Source organism: Anser anser (genome assembly GCF_964211835.1).
Source record: "Anser anser genome assembly, chromosome: 4".
Classification (NCBI taxonomy): domain Eukaryota; kingdom Metazoa; phylum Chordata; class Aves; order Anseriformes; family Anatidae; genus Anser; species Anser anser.
Genome location: NC_139724.1, coordinates 38,258,142 through 38,278,349, shown reverse-complemented (window position 1 = coordinate 38,278,349; position 20,208 = coordinate 38,258,142). Strand labels below are relative to the sequence as shown.

Below are 20,208 nucleotides of genomic sequence, written 5' to 3'. Positions count from 1 at the left end.
GTTTTGCTCCCTAACCTCTAAAAGATGCTGACAACAATTCCTAAACAATAAGACATGCTTCAGTTAAGTTCTTTTTTACAGTGCACTTGTTACGTGTGGAAATACAAATTCACCATCAGAGCGCACATGCAGACTTCCCATATCCTGCATTTGCCACTACCTGAGAAAAACAGAAAGGTGAATTGCAGGAAACCTCAATGCTGCAATTGCACTGTGTACCTTTAGGGTTCCTTAGCAATTTCTTCAGGTGTCTCCTTGTCCACAGAAACTGAAAATGGAGACAAAATGCTAGTGAGAAACATTGTATGGTATACCTGCAGAAGAAAAGGAAACAACTTACTCAGCTACAAATAAGAAGGGTCCTTTGGTCTAAAGGAATATGATTTTCAAAGTCACATAAGATATACAGACATTTTTCTTAAAACTTTTTATATCTAATTCTAAAAGAGTTAGCAGCCAAACTTTGAAAATCTCTGTGATGTTGATTTTAACACACGTTTTTCTTTGCATTCAATTATATTGTTCAAGAGCAATATAAGAATGAATCATTTATAGCTGTACTGAAACATTGTAAGGCTTATAAATATCACTTTCTACATTTTTCTATACAGCAGTGTAATTTAAGAAAATTCTATCTTTCTAACGAAGTCAGACTTTTTAAAGGAAAAGTGTTACATCACATACAGCAAAAGGGAGAGTTTCATGTTTTTAATAGACTGTATGTCTAGCCACTTGGCAGGGCACCGAGCTCAAAATGCCCCCACGGCCCACCTGCTGGCACCTATTTCTAACTCACAGCAAATCATTTCAACATTAAATTTTGTGCTAACACTGCGGAAGGCAGTCACCACCAGCAGACACATTGTGTCACTTCAGTTCTGCATGCTCTTGCAGCTAGTTCAGTGCAAGCTGCCGCCGGTGGTTTTCAGACACCAAAGGTTTCAGACCCAGCTGTACTCTTGCACCTTCTGAAGTCTGCCCCGACTCCTCAGCATCAGCGTCCTGGTTCCTTGAGGCTGTGTCAGACATCTCTTGAGCTGCTGAGGCTACTCCTTCCTTGACACTCTCTAAGTTTTCCTCATGGTCAGAAGAAGCTGTAACATCCAAGACTTCACTCACAGTTTCTATGAATCAAATCAGAGAGATAATTGTCTTGTCTTTCCTGTCCATTCACCGGCACAAATGAGGGAAAGCAGTCACGGCTCACAAAATGTGAAGTACCTGCCTAACGTACATGCTGGAAGTAATTGGAGGCAACAGAGTCTATGAGATGATTAAATCTTATCATGCAAATACACTTTTGCAAGTGGAATTCCAGGAAATATCACAACTAGTATCTGACTCTTCCTAGCCCTGGGGCAGAAAGCTATAAACACGAGATGTTTTTATGTCCTAAAGAAAAGGTACATGTTCTCCAAACTGTGTATTCTCTTACAGTTACAGATTTTATTTCCTGATGCCTATTTATTAGTATATCTGTGTATCTACATTCTACAGGGAGACCAAACATCACATTTTAAACTGTTACTCAAGCAAAATGTCTCTTCTCATGTTCTTCTAACCTAGGCTTTGCATTTTTGAAAACCTGTGAGTAATTGTCCCTGCTTACTACAGAAAACTCTAGCTAGTTTTCCCTCTTTGGAAATTGGAGTGGTGTTCACACTCATTCTTTGAGCGCACATGGACAGAATTTCATAGGAGCAACCTTTTTGATGCCACAACTGAAGTGCTCCTTTGAAGAGGAGAAGGCTGGAAACAGCTCATGATCAGAGCATGCTTGCTCCTGGCTGCATCAGCTGTGGCAGTTTAGACCACTCATTATCCATTCCTCCAGGCACTGTCTCTAGCAAAGATTCAGACCAGCCCAGGAAGATCATTTTAGCAGCTTTTTTTTTTTCTTTTACCTTACTGCATTTATGACAAGCTACTAGGTGTCATTTGGTCATTTGTTGTTCTGAGCACCGTGAAAATGCATCATGAAAATAAGTCCTGTTCGTTTTGTAATTCTGTTGCTATCACCACGGCTTTCTTGACATGTCTATATTAAACTGAAAGCTGCCCAACACCAACCTGATAAAACTGTACTTTACATCAGGACATGTATGGAAAATTATTAAACACCTAACAAGATCTTAGCTTCTCTGTATTGTTACAGTTAGAAACTTAGGAAAGGAAAAAGAAAAAAAAAAAGGTAATAAGCCATTCTCTGTGGTCTGCTCTTACATTACTATCATTCTGTTCAGCATGGTAACGTGACATGTTCTTTATAGTCAAAGATGCAATAGAGCATACAGATCGGGGAAGGGTCTTTGCATGTGGTTTTTGTTGTTCAACTTGATATTGATCAACTACCAGTTTTCAGAGAATTTCAGTGTGCTTTCTTCCTATTTCCGCTGCCAAAATATCATCCAAAGATGGTATCAACCTGAACACGGTGCTGTACAACTCCATAACCATGAATGCTATTTTGAACGTTAATCTGACATACTAAAACAAGTCTCTTATTTTTTGGTGGTTTTTACACAGCTCAGTCTTGGAACAAATGCTGTGTTCCACTCACAAGATAAACACATTTTTCCCTGTTCTAGGGAATTCCTGTGATCCCAGGGCAAACCAAGTTTAATGATTACCTGGCAATCTGAGAACAAGTCACCCACCTCTTGCAGAATCGGGTCTGTGACACAGTCCCTTGTCTGTGAAGGGCATTCCAGATTACAACAGGGTCCATTGCATCTCCCTCTTCTATTGATCAGCTAACAGCACAAAGCATTAACAAGTTAAGGAATTTCTCCTTATTGTTTCCTTACATATTAATTTAATCTCAGTGGGGTTGCTTGGGGTTTTTTATTATTTATTTATTTTTATCTGCATACTTTTCGTATTTTTTTCAGTGCTGCCTAGTATCTCTGTTGTTCTATGTACAATACTGCAGTAATACTACATAAAAGAAGATTTTAATCTGTGCCAGGTACAGTGATGACTTGTTTTTCATAATCCTTGGAAGCACTTCTCTGTCTATTCAGTTTTCATGAAGCTGATAATAAGCCTGTCATGAAACTTTGTAGAAGTTAATAGAGGAATAGAGGGTGTATGAAATCACTTCTAACTTTTGTTAGTTCTACAATTCTACAAAATTTAAGCTCATTTTTCAAAATAGAGCTGTAGAGGTGTTATAGCATCTTAACTGATTGTGTAGTTTTCTGAAGGCTGATCAGTTTGAAACTCCAAAGGCCCCATATGTCTTTGTGCAGCAATGATTGTGACCCATTTTCTCTATTTACGCCAGCTTTCCGGTGATTTCTACATGCTTTGACTGAAAATAATCTGCATTGTATAACTGTCTCTCTGCAGTGAAGACACATGGTATCTAAGTAGTGCTTGTATAATGCTCTCCACTGAATGCCCAGCTGCTTTATTATAAATATTATAAAATACTACATCAGCTCCTTAACGTCTTTATCAAAACACCTATTTGCAATGTTCCAGTCAAATTAGTCTTAAATGACTGTCACCCCAACCCATATAATGTAAAATCTAAAAGTGGCAATACTCTTGATGTTCTTAGTTTTTCTGTATTCACAAGTTTTTTTTTCTTAATTCTGTAGATAACAAACAAAACAACCAATAAGAGCAGCAACAAAAAACCAAGCACATCATGCATCAGCAGCACTGCAGTTAATGGTTTCATAATTTTACAGTTTCATTCGGTGCTTTTTTCCTGTCCCAAATCTTTGTAGGATGTATTACTCTACAGAAGCTGTACACTTCATAATTTTAGCATTGTACTATTGCACTTGAAGATCTGAATTAGGAGCTTAACTTTCTAGTCCTTCCAACAAAAGGTAATAGAGAAGAACTTCAAGCCTCAGAGAAATCAAACTAATCATGTTTACCAGCAAGTAGCCAGGCTATACATATTGCATTAACAGCTGTTCTGAAAGTGTTCAAAGGGATTATAACATACTGAAAATTTAGAGAGTACAAAGACCTCAGGCTATTTAGACCACTAGCATGATGTCACTACACAACCATCAGTACATAACTCAACACCTTTATAATATCCATTGCTTCAGTGTAACACTGAACTCAAAAAAAATATCCCCTATTTTTGCCTAAGATAAGTACATGCACTTTTAAGTGGGTTTTAGCTCCCTTTGCTTTACAAGATAACCATTTCAAGACGAAATAAGCCCTTCCAAATTGTGCATGCAGAAACATGACTGGGCAAGAACCAGCTGCACATTAAACATGCACCAAACAATACCAAACTATTTATGTTATGAAAGCCCATCTGTTTTGAGTTAAGTAAATATAAAAAAGGAAATTGATTTTATGGACAAAAGGAAATTAGCTTGTTTTGTTTTTAAACAAGGCAGCAGCATTAGGAAGCTCCAGTAGCTTATAGGCACTATATCCAACATCCAGTTCCACCCAGCAGTATAATTTTTAGAAAACTGTATTCCTATCATTTCAGTGAAGAAAGCTTCTTCCTTTATAAAATATTTATTCCTGCAATCTCTAAGGACACAATTTTTGCTCTTACAAATGCTACAAGCTCTAGCATTGAGAAAGCAGGACTCTACATTTCTGTGTTCAGAATAGAACAGAAAACATTCCAAATCCATTGCATTTCTGCATTCTCATGGTTTTCCATTGATTGTCTTAATATTAGCGAGCTCAGCATTCTCCCTGCAAAACAGAGAAGCATGATAAGCAGAGACTTGTATGACCTGTATGACTGATGTTTGCTCCAGCTAACAATATAAAAAATAAAAATCAGTAAAAAACACACATGGATTGATTTTCTCCTGCTAATAACAACATATGGATGCGCTTTCAGAATCCAGATCCTACTACTTGCATAGTATCGTCCCCCAAAGCTTTGGAGCATTTTAAACAAGCTTTAAAACTGTCCTGAGGGACTTTTCAAACTGGATCGGCTTGGACTTTTGTCTGGGACTCAGAGTTCTAGTCTGAGGTCAAACCAACTTCCCTTGGCAGTTGTGTCCCACCACCTGGGAAACAATATGCTATAGTGTGATCCTGAAGCAGGTAGGTGAAAGGGAGGGATGGCACAAGCTGAGTGGGCACTGATAAGTTGGTCTGAAATCTGCTAAGAACATGGCTCCTGCAAAGTTTTTGTAAATGATAATGTTTCTGATAGGACTTTCTACATGGGAGATATAGTCAGGTTTTAGAGTTCAGTGTTCATAAAGCTGAATTTTCCACGTTGTGTTTCATACCACATACCATGCCTGAAAGCTAACAAACCAAACCAACAATGGTCAAATGCATATGTATTATTTCCTGTCAGGTTTCATTGCAATAATTCCTGAAAAAACAGTAAGATATATGAAATCAAAGAAAATTAAAAACAAAGTGTACTTCTTTACCTACTGCACTCATCTCCTGTAATGTCAGCATTGTCAAGAGGTGAACCCAGAGGGTCAGAAGTGAGAAGTCCAACTCCCCTGTCTAACCAACTGTGCAAGTGTGAACTACTCTGGAAGCAAGACTTTTTTTAAAAAAAAAAAAAAAGCAAAAAGCAGAAGACTTTTTTAGCACTAACTTAAACTAAAGTTTAAACCTTGGAACAGCAATTCAAAAAAATCAACCTTGTTAATGTGAGGGTTAGGTCTTCTTCAAACTTCCACTAAAGTATCAGTTAACAATTAATTGCTAAGAAAAACAAACAAAACATTTTACACGTAGAAAGAAGTTATCTGAAAAAAGGAAAGAACTGCTGTCCTCCTTCCTCATGCACGTGAGGCACTTTACCTTGTGAAGAAATACATCCTCCTATTAATATGAAAAAATAGAGAAGACTGACGCATTAGGAGCGGCATGAAAAAAGAGAAAAGTCCAAGTTTAAAACAAAAAACAGCTGGAGAGTGGGGGGCACTCCAGGAATTCAGAATTTCATTCCTACAGCCAAACTGTCACTACCTTTGGCCAGTTGACTCAGCACTGCTTCAGAGTGCTCTCCTTGTTCAGTGCTTTAGTGTTGACACCTGTTGATCATTCTTGACATCTAGTGATACCAATTTATAGATGACCAATACAAATAGCCAGCAGGTGTAATTATACAAACTTGTTTATTATATTCTTCTATCTTACAAGACTTTAAATTTTACTGTGTATTTTTGAAGCATTTTCTTAAGCACACTTTTCTTATTTACAATATATATGGAGAAGAGAGGTGTTCCTGATTTTAAAAAGAAAGTTACATTCAATTTTTCCCTTGCTTGGGGATAAGTGGAGATTTTTTTCCCTCAGGTTGGAAGTTTCACAACAAGACTGTACAAGATAGCTACAACCTTCTTAGTAGAGACAGTCTGCATTTTTCCCCAGTTTTGCATTTCCCTGCTAATACATTTATAGCTACCCTAGTGTAGGATAGCTTTAGACATTCTTAGCTGTAAAAAATCTAGGATAGCTGTAAATGTTCCCTATTCTTTGATCCTAATCTTTTGATTAATTTTAACAAAATGTATATTTTGGTTAGAAAAAAAAAAATCAACTGACATTCACTTCCTGCATTTAAAAAATATTTTTAAATTACATTTAAAAAAAATGCACTTTTCTGAGTGAATCATTTCACTTACAGACATATTTTTCATATCATGTTTGTGTTTTGTTTTAAACAGTCGAGATGAGACTGGTATCTTTCATGCAGAAAGTCATGTTCAATTACTTCTGAAAATATTCTTTGCAGAAGAATTTGGCTTTATAAAGCTAAAATAATACCAGATAGCCAGCATAATACAAATGGAATCTGCCTGGAGCCACAGAATGCACACGAACCAAAATACCAAAAAAGGCTTTGATATTTCAAACTACCTATAACATAACCAATGTCACAAAGTAATTCCAAAGGAAAAAAAATAATCAAATAACTGTGAAAATAGGAAACAGTATACTATGGACAGTCCTCGGGTGTAAAGCTTCTCCCCATTAAGCTCCACTGCAGGTTTCTAGGGTGTCCCCTGAAACATTAAGACAGGCAGAGCAAAAAGTTCCCTGTTCTTAGTTTAAAGAACTGCTCATGAAAATCTTGCAGTGAAGTAGAATTCACTTAAAATCTGTCACATTTTAAAGTAACTCAAGAACGTATATGTGAGATGTTGCAAAACAGATCATAAAAGGCGGGGGGTACCTGGCTCCCTTAGATCGTGGATAAGTTTCACCCATGCCAGACAGTTGCCCAAGTGGCAACCAAAGTTCAGCATTTGTTGGTTTTGGAAAAAGAAGTTTCTCTCTGCAGTGAGAAACACTGGCCAAAAATTAATTCAAAAATCCCAGTGCTGGTTTGCACTGTCACCACTGGGGAATAAAAAGATGTCACTGATGCCATTTTCCCTAAAGCAGGACACTAACAGTATTCCTCTACATGCTGTATTTACAGAACACGTTCAAGTAACACGGGTACTAGTATCTAACGTGAAATAAATGCTAACGGTGTAGGCTGACCAACGTAAGTTCTTGCTTTCCAATTTATAGAAAGTTAGTTTTCAATTTTTATTTTTTATTATTATTATTCTTGATGTGGGGTTATGAATATTTTATTAGTAAAATCAGTACTTCCATTTTCTCCTTAGCAGTGAAAACCATTTATACATTATTCACTTTATGCCATTTTGTCAGCTCTAATATTCCTTTAGTGATTACTTGTCCCCTTGTTCTATAGTAGACAAACAGGAAGACAGTTATTTTATGCAGTTCTCACACACTTATTTGTTTGCACCCTTGGCTGGGAATTTCTAGCATTTTTCCATTTTACTGGAACTTAGTGCATGCTGTAAAAGTCTCTCTTCAGCTGAGGTGATCAAAACTGAACAGTCTTTCTGTTTACCAGCTTATGTCTTCAGATACTCACAGCTTTTACAGAATTATTTTCTAAACATTGTTCATATTCATCCCACAGATTTTTCAGTTGTTTATGCTATGATGACTCATCTATAAGCTCAGTTTTATGCAGAACAACAGGAGGAAGAGATAAGAGAACAGTGGCCAATATATGGCAATCAAAAGGATGGAAGATAAACACAGCAGCTCAAGGGACAGATGGAGAAAGGGACAAACATGAAGCAGAAATGGCCAACAGTAGTTCCACGGATACGGATGCTGCCGCGGTAGGGTAACATTCACATAATTCAATTTTCTAAAGCCTAATTTAGCGCACTTCATCCAATATAACCAATGAAGAGACAAAAAATCTTCTAAAAGGAGATTCAGAATAGAAAACCTTTTATTATAGTTGACAATTAAGCACTAATTTAGTTAGATGAGAGGAATACTTTCCCTCGTTCTATTTGTCTTGTGTCACAACATTCTGTATCTAGAGACCCATTTAATGCCATGTGTATGAAAATGGCAAGTAGTAGGCCTGTTAGGAGATGCTTCTGATTTACACAGGCAAGGATGAGGGCTGCGAGGAGAATAACAGTGTAGTCACTTTCCCAAGCTCCAACTGTAGACAGGTGATGTAGTCGTTAAGGTCTGTGCAGCCCTATCCGTGCTGCATCTTGCCCCAACACGACTTTAAGGTCGTGAAGAGCTGCAGGTTGAACAGCTTTTCCCCCTTCCTACATCTCACACAAACAAATGACTGGGAGGATGCATTTGTTCTACTGAGCAACATCGTTATGAAAACCTCTGACTAAGTATGAGCAATCACTGAGGACTTCTCAGCAATCTCAAAATACTGCCAGGGTCACAGCACAGACCAGAAGGCATTTAAGTATGCACCCATAGTTTGGTAACTTACCAAGCAAAACCAACGTACACTGGTCACGTAGGGTGTTTTTATCTGCTTGGCATCATTGCGTGATGGGGTCAGCAAAAGTTCTGTCCGGAAAGCAGTAACGCCTGCCCAGCACAGCCTATATTTGTTTCTCTAGGTTGCAGACAGCTGGCATTATCATGTCATTCAAAGCTTAACACAGAAAACACTGGCACATTCACACACTAATCCTCCCCAAACCTAGTTACTCACCCCTCCTAAATCCAGTCATGGAAGAACAGTGTTTGAAATAATAAATGGAGAAGAGACCTTGTTCTTCACGATTTGCAAAATTAGAAAGGAACCTACACCACAGAAGTCTAGGAGTGAATGGCTTTGAGCTAATTGATTTTGCTATTCCAGCTGATAATGGCAAAACCTCAAGCCTCCGTAACAGAGTTGGAACAAGGTTTGTAGCAGCAATCCAACAAAGACAGTCACTAATGCAACAACACTGCTGAATCCAAATAGTCTCTTGCCAATCTGTGCATTTTATAGCATTATTCTATCTGAGGACTAACTGATCTTTATTTATCATCACACAGTGTACACTAAAAGGAAAGCAGCATGAAACTTACCAGCATCAGGCAGTAACCAAGAGTGACAGTGCAATTGCTCAAGTAATAAAAAAAGCACAGGAAAACAGAATTTAGAGTAACAGTGTGACACAATACTTTTTTTTTTAGCAACAACAAAATTCCAGATACCAGTAGTGAGTTGTAAATTGCTTAAATTGAAGCAAGGAGAAAATTTCAGCCAAGTGCAATTATAATTAGCTTTTTAAAATTGAAATGACCCTGTTTAAGTACCTACATCCAAGGTTTTGTGTTTTTTGAGCATCCATAGATGCTCATTCATTTTACTTGCATACGTACATATGATATGTATCTACGCATGCTGGAGCTTGAGATGAATGTCCGTTTGTTGGATACATTTCCAAATATATTAAAGCAAGCTTTATAAATTAAGAAAATCAATTGCATTTGAGAAAGTAGAGGTGTAATGGTAATAAAAAATACTTGCACCTTCACCTGCAGAAGTAGCATCAAGCTACCTACAAAACTAATAAAAGTTATTTAATAAGTATTCTTTTTCAACTTAAGTCTACATTTCCCTTGTCAATTCTGAGAGAAAATACTTCTCTGCCTTAGTAAAAATGCAGACACTTTTTCTCTAAATAAAGAGAAAACAATAAATGATCGACTATTAAATACAGGACTGAAAGGTATTTCCAGAATATTTTTAATAAATAAAATTTAAATTTAATTTAATTTAATTTAATAAAAGAAAAACATTTTAAATTCACAAGTAGCTGTTTACTGCAAGTAAACACTCTGAACAAAGTGCATACAGAGAAGAAAACTTCTGGCTCACAATGCTAACTTCTTATATTTAAAGTGTTTTGTTGATTGAAACTGGCTTGTAGGAAAGGGATACTACTTTAAGCTTTTTTGTACTGCTTGTTAAAGCCTTCACGAGGTCAAGAGCCAGAGGCATCTGTCAGTTCCTTGGAGGGCTGAGGAAAAGAACTGCCTCAGAAGCCTTGGTGTTCTACTGCAGGCTGGGCCTGGATGAGAGGCGCAGAGGCATGCTAAGGTGACCTGGTGACAGGCGGCCCCGCTGCCTTTGCAGCCTCCCACCGCAGGATTCAGGTTACGCTGCAGCCATGGCAGGACAGCCCCAGAGCAGGAACCTCACGTGAACTGCTTATGGGATTCATACCGTTCGTCCTCGGCTTAGGCACAACTATGAGGAACAATTATTTAAAATTGACTTTAATAGTGACCAGCTGCACCAGAAAACTGTTCTCAGATCCCAAGTTCTAACACCCCGGAAATGCCAAAGAGATCGAGCACTCCCTTGCCTCGGACACTAGTAATCGCTGAGGTGAAGTACAAGTGCTGCTGCTTGACACGACATGTTCTTGCTAACGTGTAATTTCCTGATTAGAGGTTGGAAGGAAGATGGCTGAAACAACAAGCAGAAGTCTCTCAACAATTTTACGTCTCACGGGTTCCTTTCTGCCAGCTTACCACTCAGCAAAGAATAATTGCTGCAGCAAGATTTGACAGAGGAGACGGCCCTCAGAATCCCTTATAAGTATCTATGCAACAGAAGCTCTGTTCTAGTGCTGGTTTTTCAGTATGTTGCCTGAGAAAATAGATCTAGGAAATCAGCAATATCTCAATACCTCATCGACTCCCAGTCTACACGAGCAGTAACAAGGCACAGGTTTGCTCTTCTAAAAATAGTAACTAACTACACAAAGTCACTGTGTCTGGAATTGGATACTCAGATACTCAGACACGTACGCACAACGTTTCTCAGGCAAGATTCTAGAGCCTTAGCTGCTTCATCTTCAAAAGAGAGATGAGAATATTTACCATACAAAGATCCCACCCTACCCAAAAATTAGCAACTATCCATGGGTCAGCGTTGTGAATGGAATATTCAGCCACTTCGGCATACAAGCAAGTGACCGCTTCTTAAAATGAAATTTTGTAGTTGCTCTGTAGAGCGACACAGGTAAAGACTTTTTAAAAAAATCTCTCTTTACAGCTCTGATTCACTAACTTTAGCATACAGCAGACTACTTCCTTTCTAAACGAAATAGTGTAAATATTCTACAGAAGTAGGTTTCTTTTTAAAGCTGTAGGTATTTTAATTATTACCTCATAATTATTTTGTTTATGTAAACAGTAATAATCACAACAAATACACTTACTCATACTTTTTATGAGCTATTATTACATTTACCAGGTTGGACCAAGTATTGTTTTAAAATGTGTTATTTTTAATGGATTGTTTTGCAGACAAGCACAAGGAACCATTCACACATGAATTAAAATCCTGTTTGTATATAGAGCTTTCACAGAAGTCAACCATTTGAAGAGCTGCACCACCTCTCAAGTTGCTTTGTTAAAAAGGCAATTAAGATGCATCCATACCTCATTGGAGCCACCAAGGAAAAAGGCGGAATACAACTCAGGAATCAGGTAATACCTTTCAAGGTACTACAAAAACCTCCCCACACACTAGCAGCCAAAATACTTGTAAACTCAGTTTGACTCATATTTTAGATGCAAGTAGGTACACATTTGTTTTCTCAAAAAAGAAGTCAAACACTGGCATGCAGTAAAGGTTCCATGTTTAAGTCAAGCTTAAAACTATCATTGGTTTTCACACATGCTACAGCCACACTGAAGTCTTCCTTTCCAAAGAAAGACTTTCAGTGAAGTTTCTCCTTCATCATAGGCTTGTCAATTGCTTCCTTTTTTTGTTTGTTTTTAAAAACTGTGCATACCAGATGCAAGTGTTTGCTGCTTTCCTGTCAAAACAGAAATTCACATTGGTTTGTGTGTTTCCCTTCCAATCGTAATTGAATCATTCACGAGGAAAGAGGAAAAGTCATTGCTCTGTACTTACTGGATAGCAGTAAGTAAATTTGATTGCCAAACCAAAAAAAAAATCAAACTAAATTATAAACTTATGTTCTATGCAACTTATGGATAGGTTTGCGTACCTGTATTACCATGATTTTAAAAAGGAACGGTAAACAAAAATATTTCAGAGTTCAAAATACTGGATATGTAGCCTCCAATTGACTCGTGTTTAATGCTAGTTTGATATTTTATTGAATTTTGAAACTTTTAACCTGATCTATCTTTAAGACCAAGACCATAGTGACATGTTGGTTGTTATGCAATTCCGCTGAAGTTAACTGACAGAAGAGCTATATTTAGTGTGCACACCCTAGGAACAGCCTGTGAAATAGTGTTTAGATTCCTCAGCGGACCCTTAGGAATCCGCTCACAGAACAACTGTTTAACCAATCACATCACCTGCTCACCTTAACGTAAGATCTTGAAGAAGGAGAATGGGGTCGTAAAACAAACTTTTCATTCTTCTAGTTTTAGACTAACTCTGGTGCCACAGGCAGCATGCTTTTAGTGACACTGATTAAATGAACTTTCTTGAAAGTTCTGTTACCTTAATGCTTATGATACGTCAAGGTAACAACTGAATTAGCTTTCACTGCAGGACAGCCTCCAGTAGGAATACCGGTGTTTGTTTTTTGTGTTCTGTTCTAAGAAGCAGACTTTAAGAACTCACAACATACACACACACAAAAGTGCATTCATAAATTAACCTTGCGCTGCAGCAGCTTCTGAATTAGCAGCAACTTCCGAATTAGCAGCAGCTTCCTGCTGTGCTCCCTCCACAGCAGGGGGTGCATCCGCAGCTGGTAAGTCACTCTCCCCTCCAGCTTCTGGGGACACCCCAGAACTCTCATCCTGTGCTGCAGGTCCAGCAGCAGCTAATGCATCAGCTTCTTCCGTGGCCGTGTCTTCTCCAGCGGCTTCAGCTGTTTCCTCTTCATCACCTTTTAAGGGTTTATTTAATACAAATGAAGAAAGCATAAAGTGCATGCATGCAACACAAATTCACCAACTACTTTTTACCATCATCCTCATTAAAATTTAAAAATGGGAAGCTAACTAAACTTTGAGATCAGAATCTACAAACCAAGTCAATAAATCAAGAATTATTCCCCCCTATTGTCTAATATCACACCAAAAAAAAACAGATGTTTACAAGATAAGGAAACCATATTCTTAATTACCAAGTTCCACAACTGCTTCAGTGTAGTAAGCAGGATTGTGGCTTAAAGCAAGTGACTGCAAGAGGTGAGGGTGCAGGGAAGGATAAAAATAAAATGTGACAGGGACCAGACCAGACCAAGTGTTGCTCCAAAACCACTCTGATGAAAAGGGCAGTGATAATGGACTCTGACCTCACAGGGAGCAGGATTCTTCTCCTGTTCGCACCCAGTAGTGATGTTACCATACTGGGAATAAGACATTTGCCACCATACCTGGAAGCTTTTACGTAGTGCATTATCAATCGGGCTCACAGCTCAGAAGCACTGCATTCCAAGGCGCAGCTTCAGTTTGTGCAGGGCTACTTTCAAGGTGGCTAATTTGGCTGGCAATAGTTGCAATGGGGCAGAGCCCAACACAGAGTTAGTTTTCAGATTGCTCTTGTGCCATCTCTTAGCTCTACTTTGCCAGAGGTATTCTACCGTCCCTGTTTATCCTGCTTTCTTTAAAGTTATACTTGATGCACTGTGACCACACTTGGGACTGCAAGAGCCATAGCACTCAAGTAAGAAAGGTAAGACCTATAGGACAGAACAAGACAGGGGACCCTTACTGAAAAGAGGTATATAAATCAGAAAATTAATTGCAAATTTTAAGTGAACAGTGTTCACTTTACTGGAGATATGACCACTTAAAACTTTTTTTTTCCCTAAACAGACCTATCTGTCCTAAAGAACTGCCTAACTGCTGTGGGTCAGACTCTTTAGAAATTGAAAATCACAATTTTTCCCAAGCATGCAATACTTCATACTCAGCTGAGACAAGTCATTACAAACAGCACAAAACAGCAGAGAAGATGCACAAACAGCATGCGAATACACACTAAGATCAAGAAAGTTATATAGCAAGTGTTCATTGCAAGTTTACTACCAGACCCAACTCACCAAGTGAAAAAACAGAACTGGAAATAAAGTTTGCAATACAGTGTAAACTAAGTGAGAAAGAAAAAGGAAAAGGAAAAACTTAAAGAGACATAGCCAGAATTTATTTTATTCTTTTATATTTGTTTAAAAACTGAATGGATCAATTTTACGTCTTAGTCTTGCATTGGCATAAGAAAGCCATCTGTTTGTGTTCAGGTTTTAACACAAGTCTGCTCAGTGTTCAGTACAAACCGAAGCTTTGTACTCCACAACCTGATCATGTCCCTTTAAGAGAATGCTATCTTTCAGAAAAAATAAATTGATTACGCAAAGAACAGACTAACAGCCAAGCTCAGCATTCAGTACAGTTTATTGGACAGTCAGATATAGAGTGCATTCATTCAGAACAGCCAGCTTCTCAACCTCAGAACTGCCTTCTACAAAGCAGGTTCAGTAACAGCTCAATATGGTTTGGCCTTGCAAACATAGGTGCTTCTCTTAAAGTCTCACAAGTATGGAGTTTACAATAGAAGGCATAAAGTCATCCCATGGTAGGCTGCAAGGTACGCAATGGTGAACGACTGTCCTTTGTTTGTATTTAACTTCCTCGGGTTTGGAAAGAGATTTCCCTTGTATTTTAGTCTGGAAAGTGTAAAAGCAGAGTACAGATTAGAAAGATTGAATCAGCTTGCATTAAGGTAAAAAGAAAAATCATTGCTGAAAAGGAGGAAATACGGAATAAGTTAAAAGGAGACACAAGCAAATGGAAGACAAAGCTCGGTATTTGCTAAATAAACAAGTAGAATGTTCCACAAGGCAAGCATCATTTTACAGTTCAAGTGATGTCCCAGATTTCCAACTGCTACTTTGAGTCAGGCTTCTGCCAGGGGCTTTTTAAAACCCCTCCCTACATTTGAGAGTAGCTTTCAGTTAAAAAGAACTACAGAAAATTTGCTATTAGATTTTCTTATAAAAGTCTAATTTCATCATTAAATAAGATACCATTAAATATGATTTCAACCTGCTAATAAGCAAGCCTGGAATAGTATTTGATGGTTTCTCTTGTTTTGACAGCACCATTTGCTGCATGAAGTTTTTTGTAATAGACAGTTTGGGTGTGGGCATAAGGGGAGAACTTTCCTCAGAAAGAGAAACCATGAAAATTATTTAGATCAAGAGATACTCTCTCTGATCTGCTGCACCCTAGTAGTAAGCTCTTCCAGCTAGAATGTTCTTCTCTTACCATATGATAGGTAGCAAATACGCCATGAACATTCTGTTTGGCATGCTACTTTTCTGTCTGCCATTTGATTTCATTGTCAACGCTGTTTTACAGGGTATTTTAAGCTTGAACTTAAGTGATCCTAAAAAGTACGATTACTTCAAGAACATAATTTTTAATCACTCTTATCAGCAATGCTTACTGTGAAACAGTGTAAGGACTTAACTGAATCTAAAGAGTATGTGGGGAAAGAAGCTCCAGTGGCACTTCTGGGAAAAGCAGTACTATGGTAACACACCACGACAAGATACACAAAAAAGTGTCACTATGCAGGGCACAGGAAAAAAGGGGAGGAAGAGATGTTAATTTTTTTGAGAAAGCACATAGAGGATTCCACAGGAAAAGTAAGAATAGAAACCTCTTTGGGAAGGATACAATTGGGAATGAAGAAGGATGTTTAAAAAGAGCTGATTCAACAGTAGTTTTGTATTGTGAATTGGAATTGGTCACTCAAGTCCAATTAAAAACTCCGGCTTGAGCATCTAGCCAGGAGTCCGGTATCCAAAATAATACAGAAAACAAGTGTCAAATGCCTTCACTGAATGGCCCCAGAAGTGTTTTAGTGTTCTCACTAGCAATAATGAGAGGCAGTAATCATCTGCCATTGGTTGTTGCATTTACGGAAATTTCTAAGCAGCACAAGGCATCAGATATGGAATATCTGGAGAGTACCTGAAGTGACAATTAATTGAGTTACAGAGCACTGGGTACTCTTACCCATGTCTCAGGCAACGCAGCTATAGCCTTCAACGGGTAAACAGCACCACCGACTCTGCTGGTATCCTACTCAGACATTTTGGTAGCCTAGGGTTAGAAGTCAGTACCTTGCAGAAGTGAACCCTCAAAGAAAAGGGGGAATTTACTGACTACATTCTGAGTGGCCTGGAAGGTTTTGTTACTGCTACCGCATTCTTCTGACTGCCTTGGTTGGCATAACCCTTGTTTCTTCCCTGAACAGCAGAAGGCTAAGTCACTGGGAAGAAATACGTACTGTGGTCCTGATCAGACTTTTTGTTTGATGGACAAGGAAGGATTGCATTAAAACTGCGGCCATCTCAGCATCCAGAGAGTAAGTTTAAAATCTTTATTATTTCCAGATGCATAAAACAAAGGAAATTAAAGTATTTTGTCATTTAAAATCTTAAGTTCTGTAACTTTAAAGCTTAAAAAAAAAAAAACTTTAAAACTTTCAAACTAAAGGCTACATTGTGGCACTACAAGAAGAATATAAAGAAATAATTTTAGAAGCTAACAATTTAAAGCATGTTCTCACATTGAAAAAGAAATTAAACTCAGCATACTTTAGTCAAATCTATTCTTTGTGTGGATTCAAATACATGAAATCAATTCTCTAGATGTCAGCCTCTGAAAAAATAAGGAATAGCTTCAAGTGCTATGGCTTCATGTTTTTAAAAGTTTTTTGTTGTTGTTCAAGCAATAACTCAGTAAACATAAAGAGATCCTGAACAAGCCATTTTTATAATTGCTTTTCATAGCAAGGCCATGCTTGCCAAGGTCCTATCTTTCAGATTAACTTCATTGTAACACTAATTGATGTAGACAGAGACAACATTCCATTACAAGTATTTGAACTAACTTGGTCTAATTATTTAAGCATGAAGGTTTTGCCATACATTTAGTTGGTGTCTGCTTTCCATTTAAATCTAAAATGAAAAGGATTAAATCAAAGTTGTGGGACAAGAAATAGGTTCTATGTACATTATTTAAATAAATAAATAGATATTTCTCCCAGCTCAACACATCAAGATTGAACTGCGTTCCCTGATGACACGTGGCCTGCAGCCAAACTGTCGGCTGAGAAAGAGATATTACCTCTTCCCGCCCCTCCTCCCCACCAAAAAAAAACATGAAAGAACAGAACTGATTTTGACAGCATCGTGCATTCAATCACGTTTCATTAAGCTTTCAGTAAATCAAATGAAAATGCCCAAGATAAAATCAACGGTTCACACATTAGCTCTTTTCATCCTGCATACTTTCATCCTTTCATACTGCAGGTTGATCACAGGCCAGATCCACTGCCTAAGCATTAAGCCCATCTCCAAAATTCGAGCAGAACACCTTTGTCTTTACTCCCAGTCACAGATCTTGGACTCGGACAGGGTTAAGGCCCAATTACATAATCCAGATATCTGCTCCAGATCCTCGTGTACCCAGAGAACAAGAGAAGAGCTCAACTCACCCTTGCCTGACCCGTATGCGCTTTTCCGCCCTTCAGCTCTCTCCTGAAGAATATGCATATGCTCAATGTAGTTGCTGCGGGAGGAACCAACTGTTCTGTAGGTCTGGAAAATAATATATCTAAACATATATCTAACTAATATAGCTGCATGTAAACTAATAGCTAACTACAAAATTACAAAAAAAAAAAAAAGGAAGAGGGGAGGGTTTCAAACAGGTACTACTGCTTGTCTTAGAAGGCATATCAAATTATTATAAGCAAGGTAAAAATATCCAAAAAATCTATTTTGCTTCAATAACATATTTACACATTTCATACTTATAAAATGTGTAGATGTCAGAGAGAAAATACAGCGTTTCAGGAATTGAACAGAGTATAAAAAAAAAATATGGACAGACATTTATTTTTTATACAAACTGTGGTAAGCAAAAAGCTGACTGCAAGAGAATTTATAATCCTTTCAGACATGCAGTCACACAATCTGATAATATTTTGAACAAGCAGATGCTGCTTACCATTTTAGAGGATTATTTTGTGGGAGACAGAAACCTGTACCTCTTTGGGATGTGCTAGTCACTATTTCAAATCTCGAGGGAAGAAAGCTATAAAACAAAGGCTTTAGGAGCATGAAGCACAGAGCCTGATATATTTAGAGGCAGAGTGGAAAATGATTACTGAAAGTGTTTGAAAATAGCTTGGAGTTTACAAAACTCAAACGTGCTTTTTCTAAGTGATTAATATTCATATCTTTCTTATTGCCCCAGTTAGCCAGGTTCAAAATCTTCCCCTTCTGGGTTCACATCCCTCTTGCCTTCTGCAGTACGTCCTTAATGTTTGTAGTCGCAAGAAGAGGCAAGGTGTTAGAGACAGATGCTTTACTCTGTCTTTGGACACATTAATTTCACGTGGCTTTAAACAGGTTTCCCACTGAGAATCACTGTAGCTATGCACATCAAAATAACAGTAAAATAGGCAAGCACTATACATTGTCTGATTAATTCTCTTGGACTGATTTTTATGTTAAACTGCTTTAACTATGTGCTATGACAACCACATTTTATTGACAGAGTTTACATCCTGACCCTATTTTTTAAACGCAGAACACGCCTGAAACCACATCAGCTCAGAAAGCACAGATAGCTCCATTGCCAATCACTTACATAAAATAAACCACCAAAAGCAGCAACGCCAGCAAGGAGATAGTAAATCATGTTCTCTCCAGAAGAGCCGGGAACACTCCCAGATGACATCTGGCGAAGCGGTGCTAGAAAAAACGTTATTGATAGCGATGTAAAATTACTGCTAAAATAGGATCATAAAATAGAATTTTGCAGTCTGAGCTTTAGATGGGAAGGGACCATCAAAAGATCTGTAGCAAAACGGGGGGATGTAGCTTAGCAATGTTTAGTACAACTGGCTAAAATGGGGTGTGGTGCCTAACATGAATGGGGTACACGGCTGAGATCTTCCTAAGAGCGTAAGATTTTCTGTGAACTGTTGTCTGCCTACATCAGCTTCCAGGTACTGGATGTCAGCTAAATAGACATGCTCAGCCTAAGAATTAAAAGAATTAATCTGGCGTTATTCCGTCTTGCTGCAGTCACGATCAGCAGCGGTAACAAATTCCCTTCGGTGTAACAGCAGTGCACTTTAAGAAAAAGCCGTTTCCTTTCGATCCACGTTGTTTCGTTGCAAATAGGCTGCTGACCTTTAGATGCATACCCGTAACCGCGAGCGTTGGCCAACAGGGCAGGGAGGCAGGATTACACAACCTGATCACCGATCGGGCGCTCATCGCACCAGAAAGGCAGGGTTAGCCATCGATTTTCGTTCGTCATTCCTCCAGCTTCGCTGCGTGCTGCAGCCTGGAGATGCTTCAGCACAGCTCAAAACCCGGCCCCCCGACCAAACGCTGTCTGAGGACCGAGCCGTCAGCCGCGTTCTGCGCCTTCATCCCGCACGAGAACCCCCGCAGCGCGCCCAGAACGCGCTCGGCAGCCTCAGGAACAGCCGCAGCCGCCATCACACGCCGGGTTACGGATAGCATCACCTGCCCCGACACGCTCCTCGGCCGCCCCGGCGGGGCACAGCGGGGCGCCTCACGCCCTTCCCGCCCGCTCCCTCAGGCGGGGGAGCCGCCAACGGCCCCCACGGCCCCCACGGTCACCTCGCGCGCCCGCCGCACCTGTCCCCCCCCCCCCCCCCCCCCCCCCCCCCCCAGCCGTACCGCGGTGCTGGAGGCGGCCCGCCGCCGAGGGAGCCCGGCTGAGGCGAGCGGCCAGCGCCTGCGAGGCGGCCCTGCACAGGTACATGGTGGCGGCGGCGGTGGTGGCGGCGGAGCGAGCACCGGGCGCTGCGGGAGCACCGGCACGCACCGCAGTCCCCCCGCCCCGCCCCGCCCCGCCCCGCCCCGGGAG

General features: G+C 39.3%; 1 protein-coding gene and 1 long non-coding RNA gene across 6 annotated transcripts in view; one reads left to right on the top strand and one right to left on the bottom strand.

Annotated features, from left to right (window-relative positions):
- LOC310898530 overlaps window positions 1–11,925 on the top strand; it is a 22,829-nt gene extending 10,904 nt beyond the window's left edge. The window contains exons 2-3 of one of the 2 annotated variants that reach the window (XR_014583390.1): window positions 7,925–8,132; window positions 11,596–11,925. This is a non-coding gene — a long non-coding RNA (uncharacterized lncRNA). The remainder of the gene's footprint in view (window positions 1–7,924; window positions 8,133–11,595) is intronic. The other variant, XR_014583389.1, reaches the window with a different exon arrangement.
- MGARP (mitochondria localized glutamic acid rich protein) overlaps window positions 1–20,208 on the bottom strand; it is a 23,870-nt gene extending 3,662 nt beyond the window's left edge. The window contains exons 1-6 of one of the 4 annotated variants that reach the window (XR_014583360.1): window positions 20,019–20,207; window positions 18,952–19,055; window positions 17,792–17,894; window positions 12,933–13,166; window positions 966–1,124; window positions 220–314 (exon numbers count right to left, since the gene is read on the bottom strand). Coding sequence is in view for 2 of the 4 variants with exons in the window: in XM_083833756.1 (XP_083689882.1) it covers window positions 222–268; window positions 966–1,124; window positions 12,933–13,166; window positions 17,792–17,894; window positions 18,952–19,055; window positions 20,019–20,103 (732 nt within the window). In the remaining 2 variants the exon portion in view is untranslated. Of the gene's footprint in view, window positions 1–160; window positions 315–965; window positions 1,125–2,805; window positions 4,690–12,932; window positions 13,167–17,791; window positions 17,895–18,951; window positions 19,056–20,018 lie in introns of those variants that run through there. The other 3 variants (XR_014583361.1, XM_083833756.1, XM_083833757.1) reach the window with 3 other exon arrangements.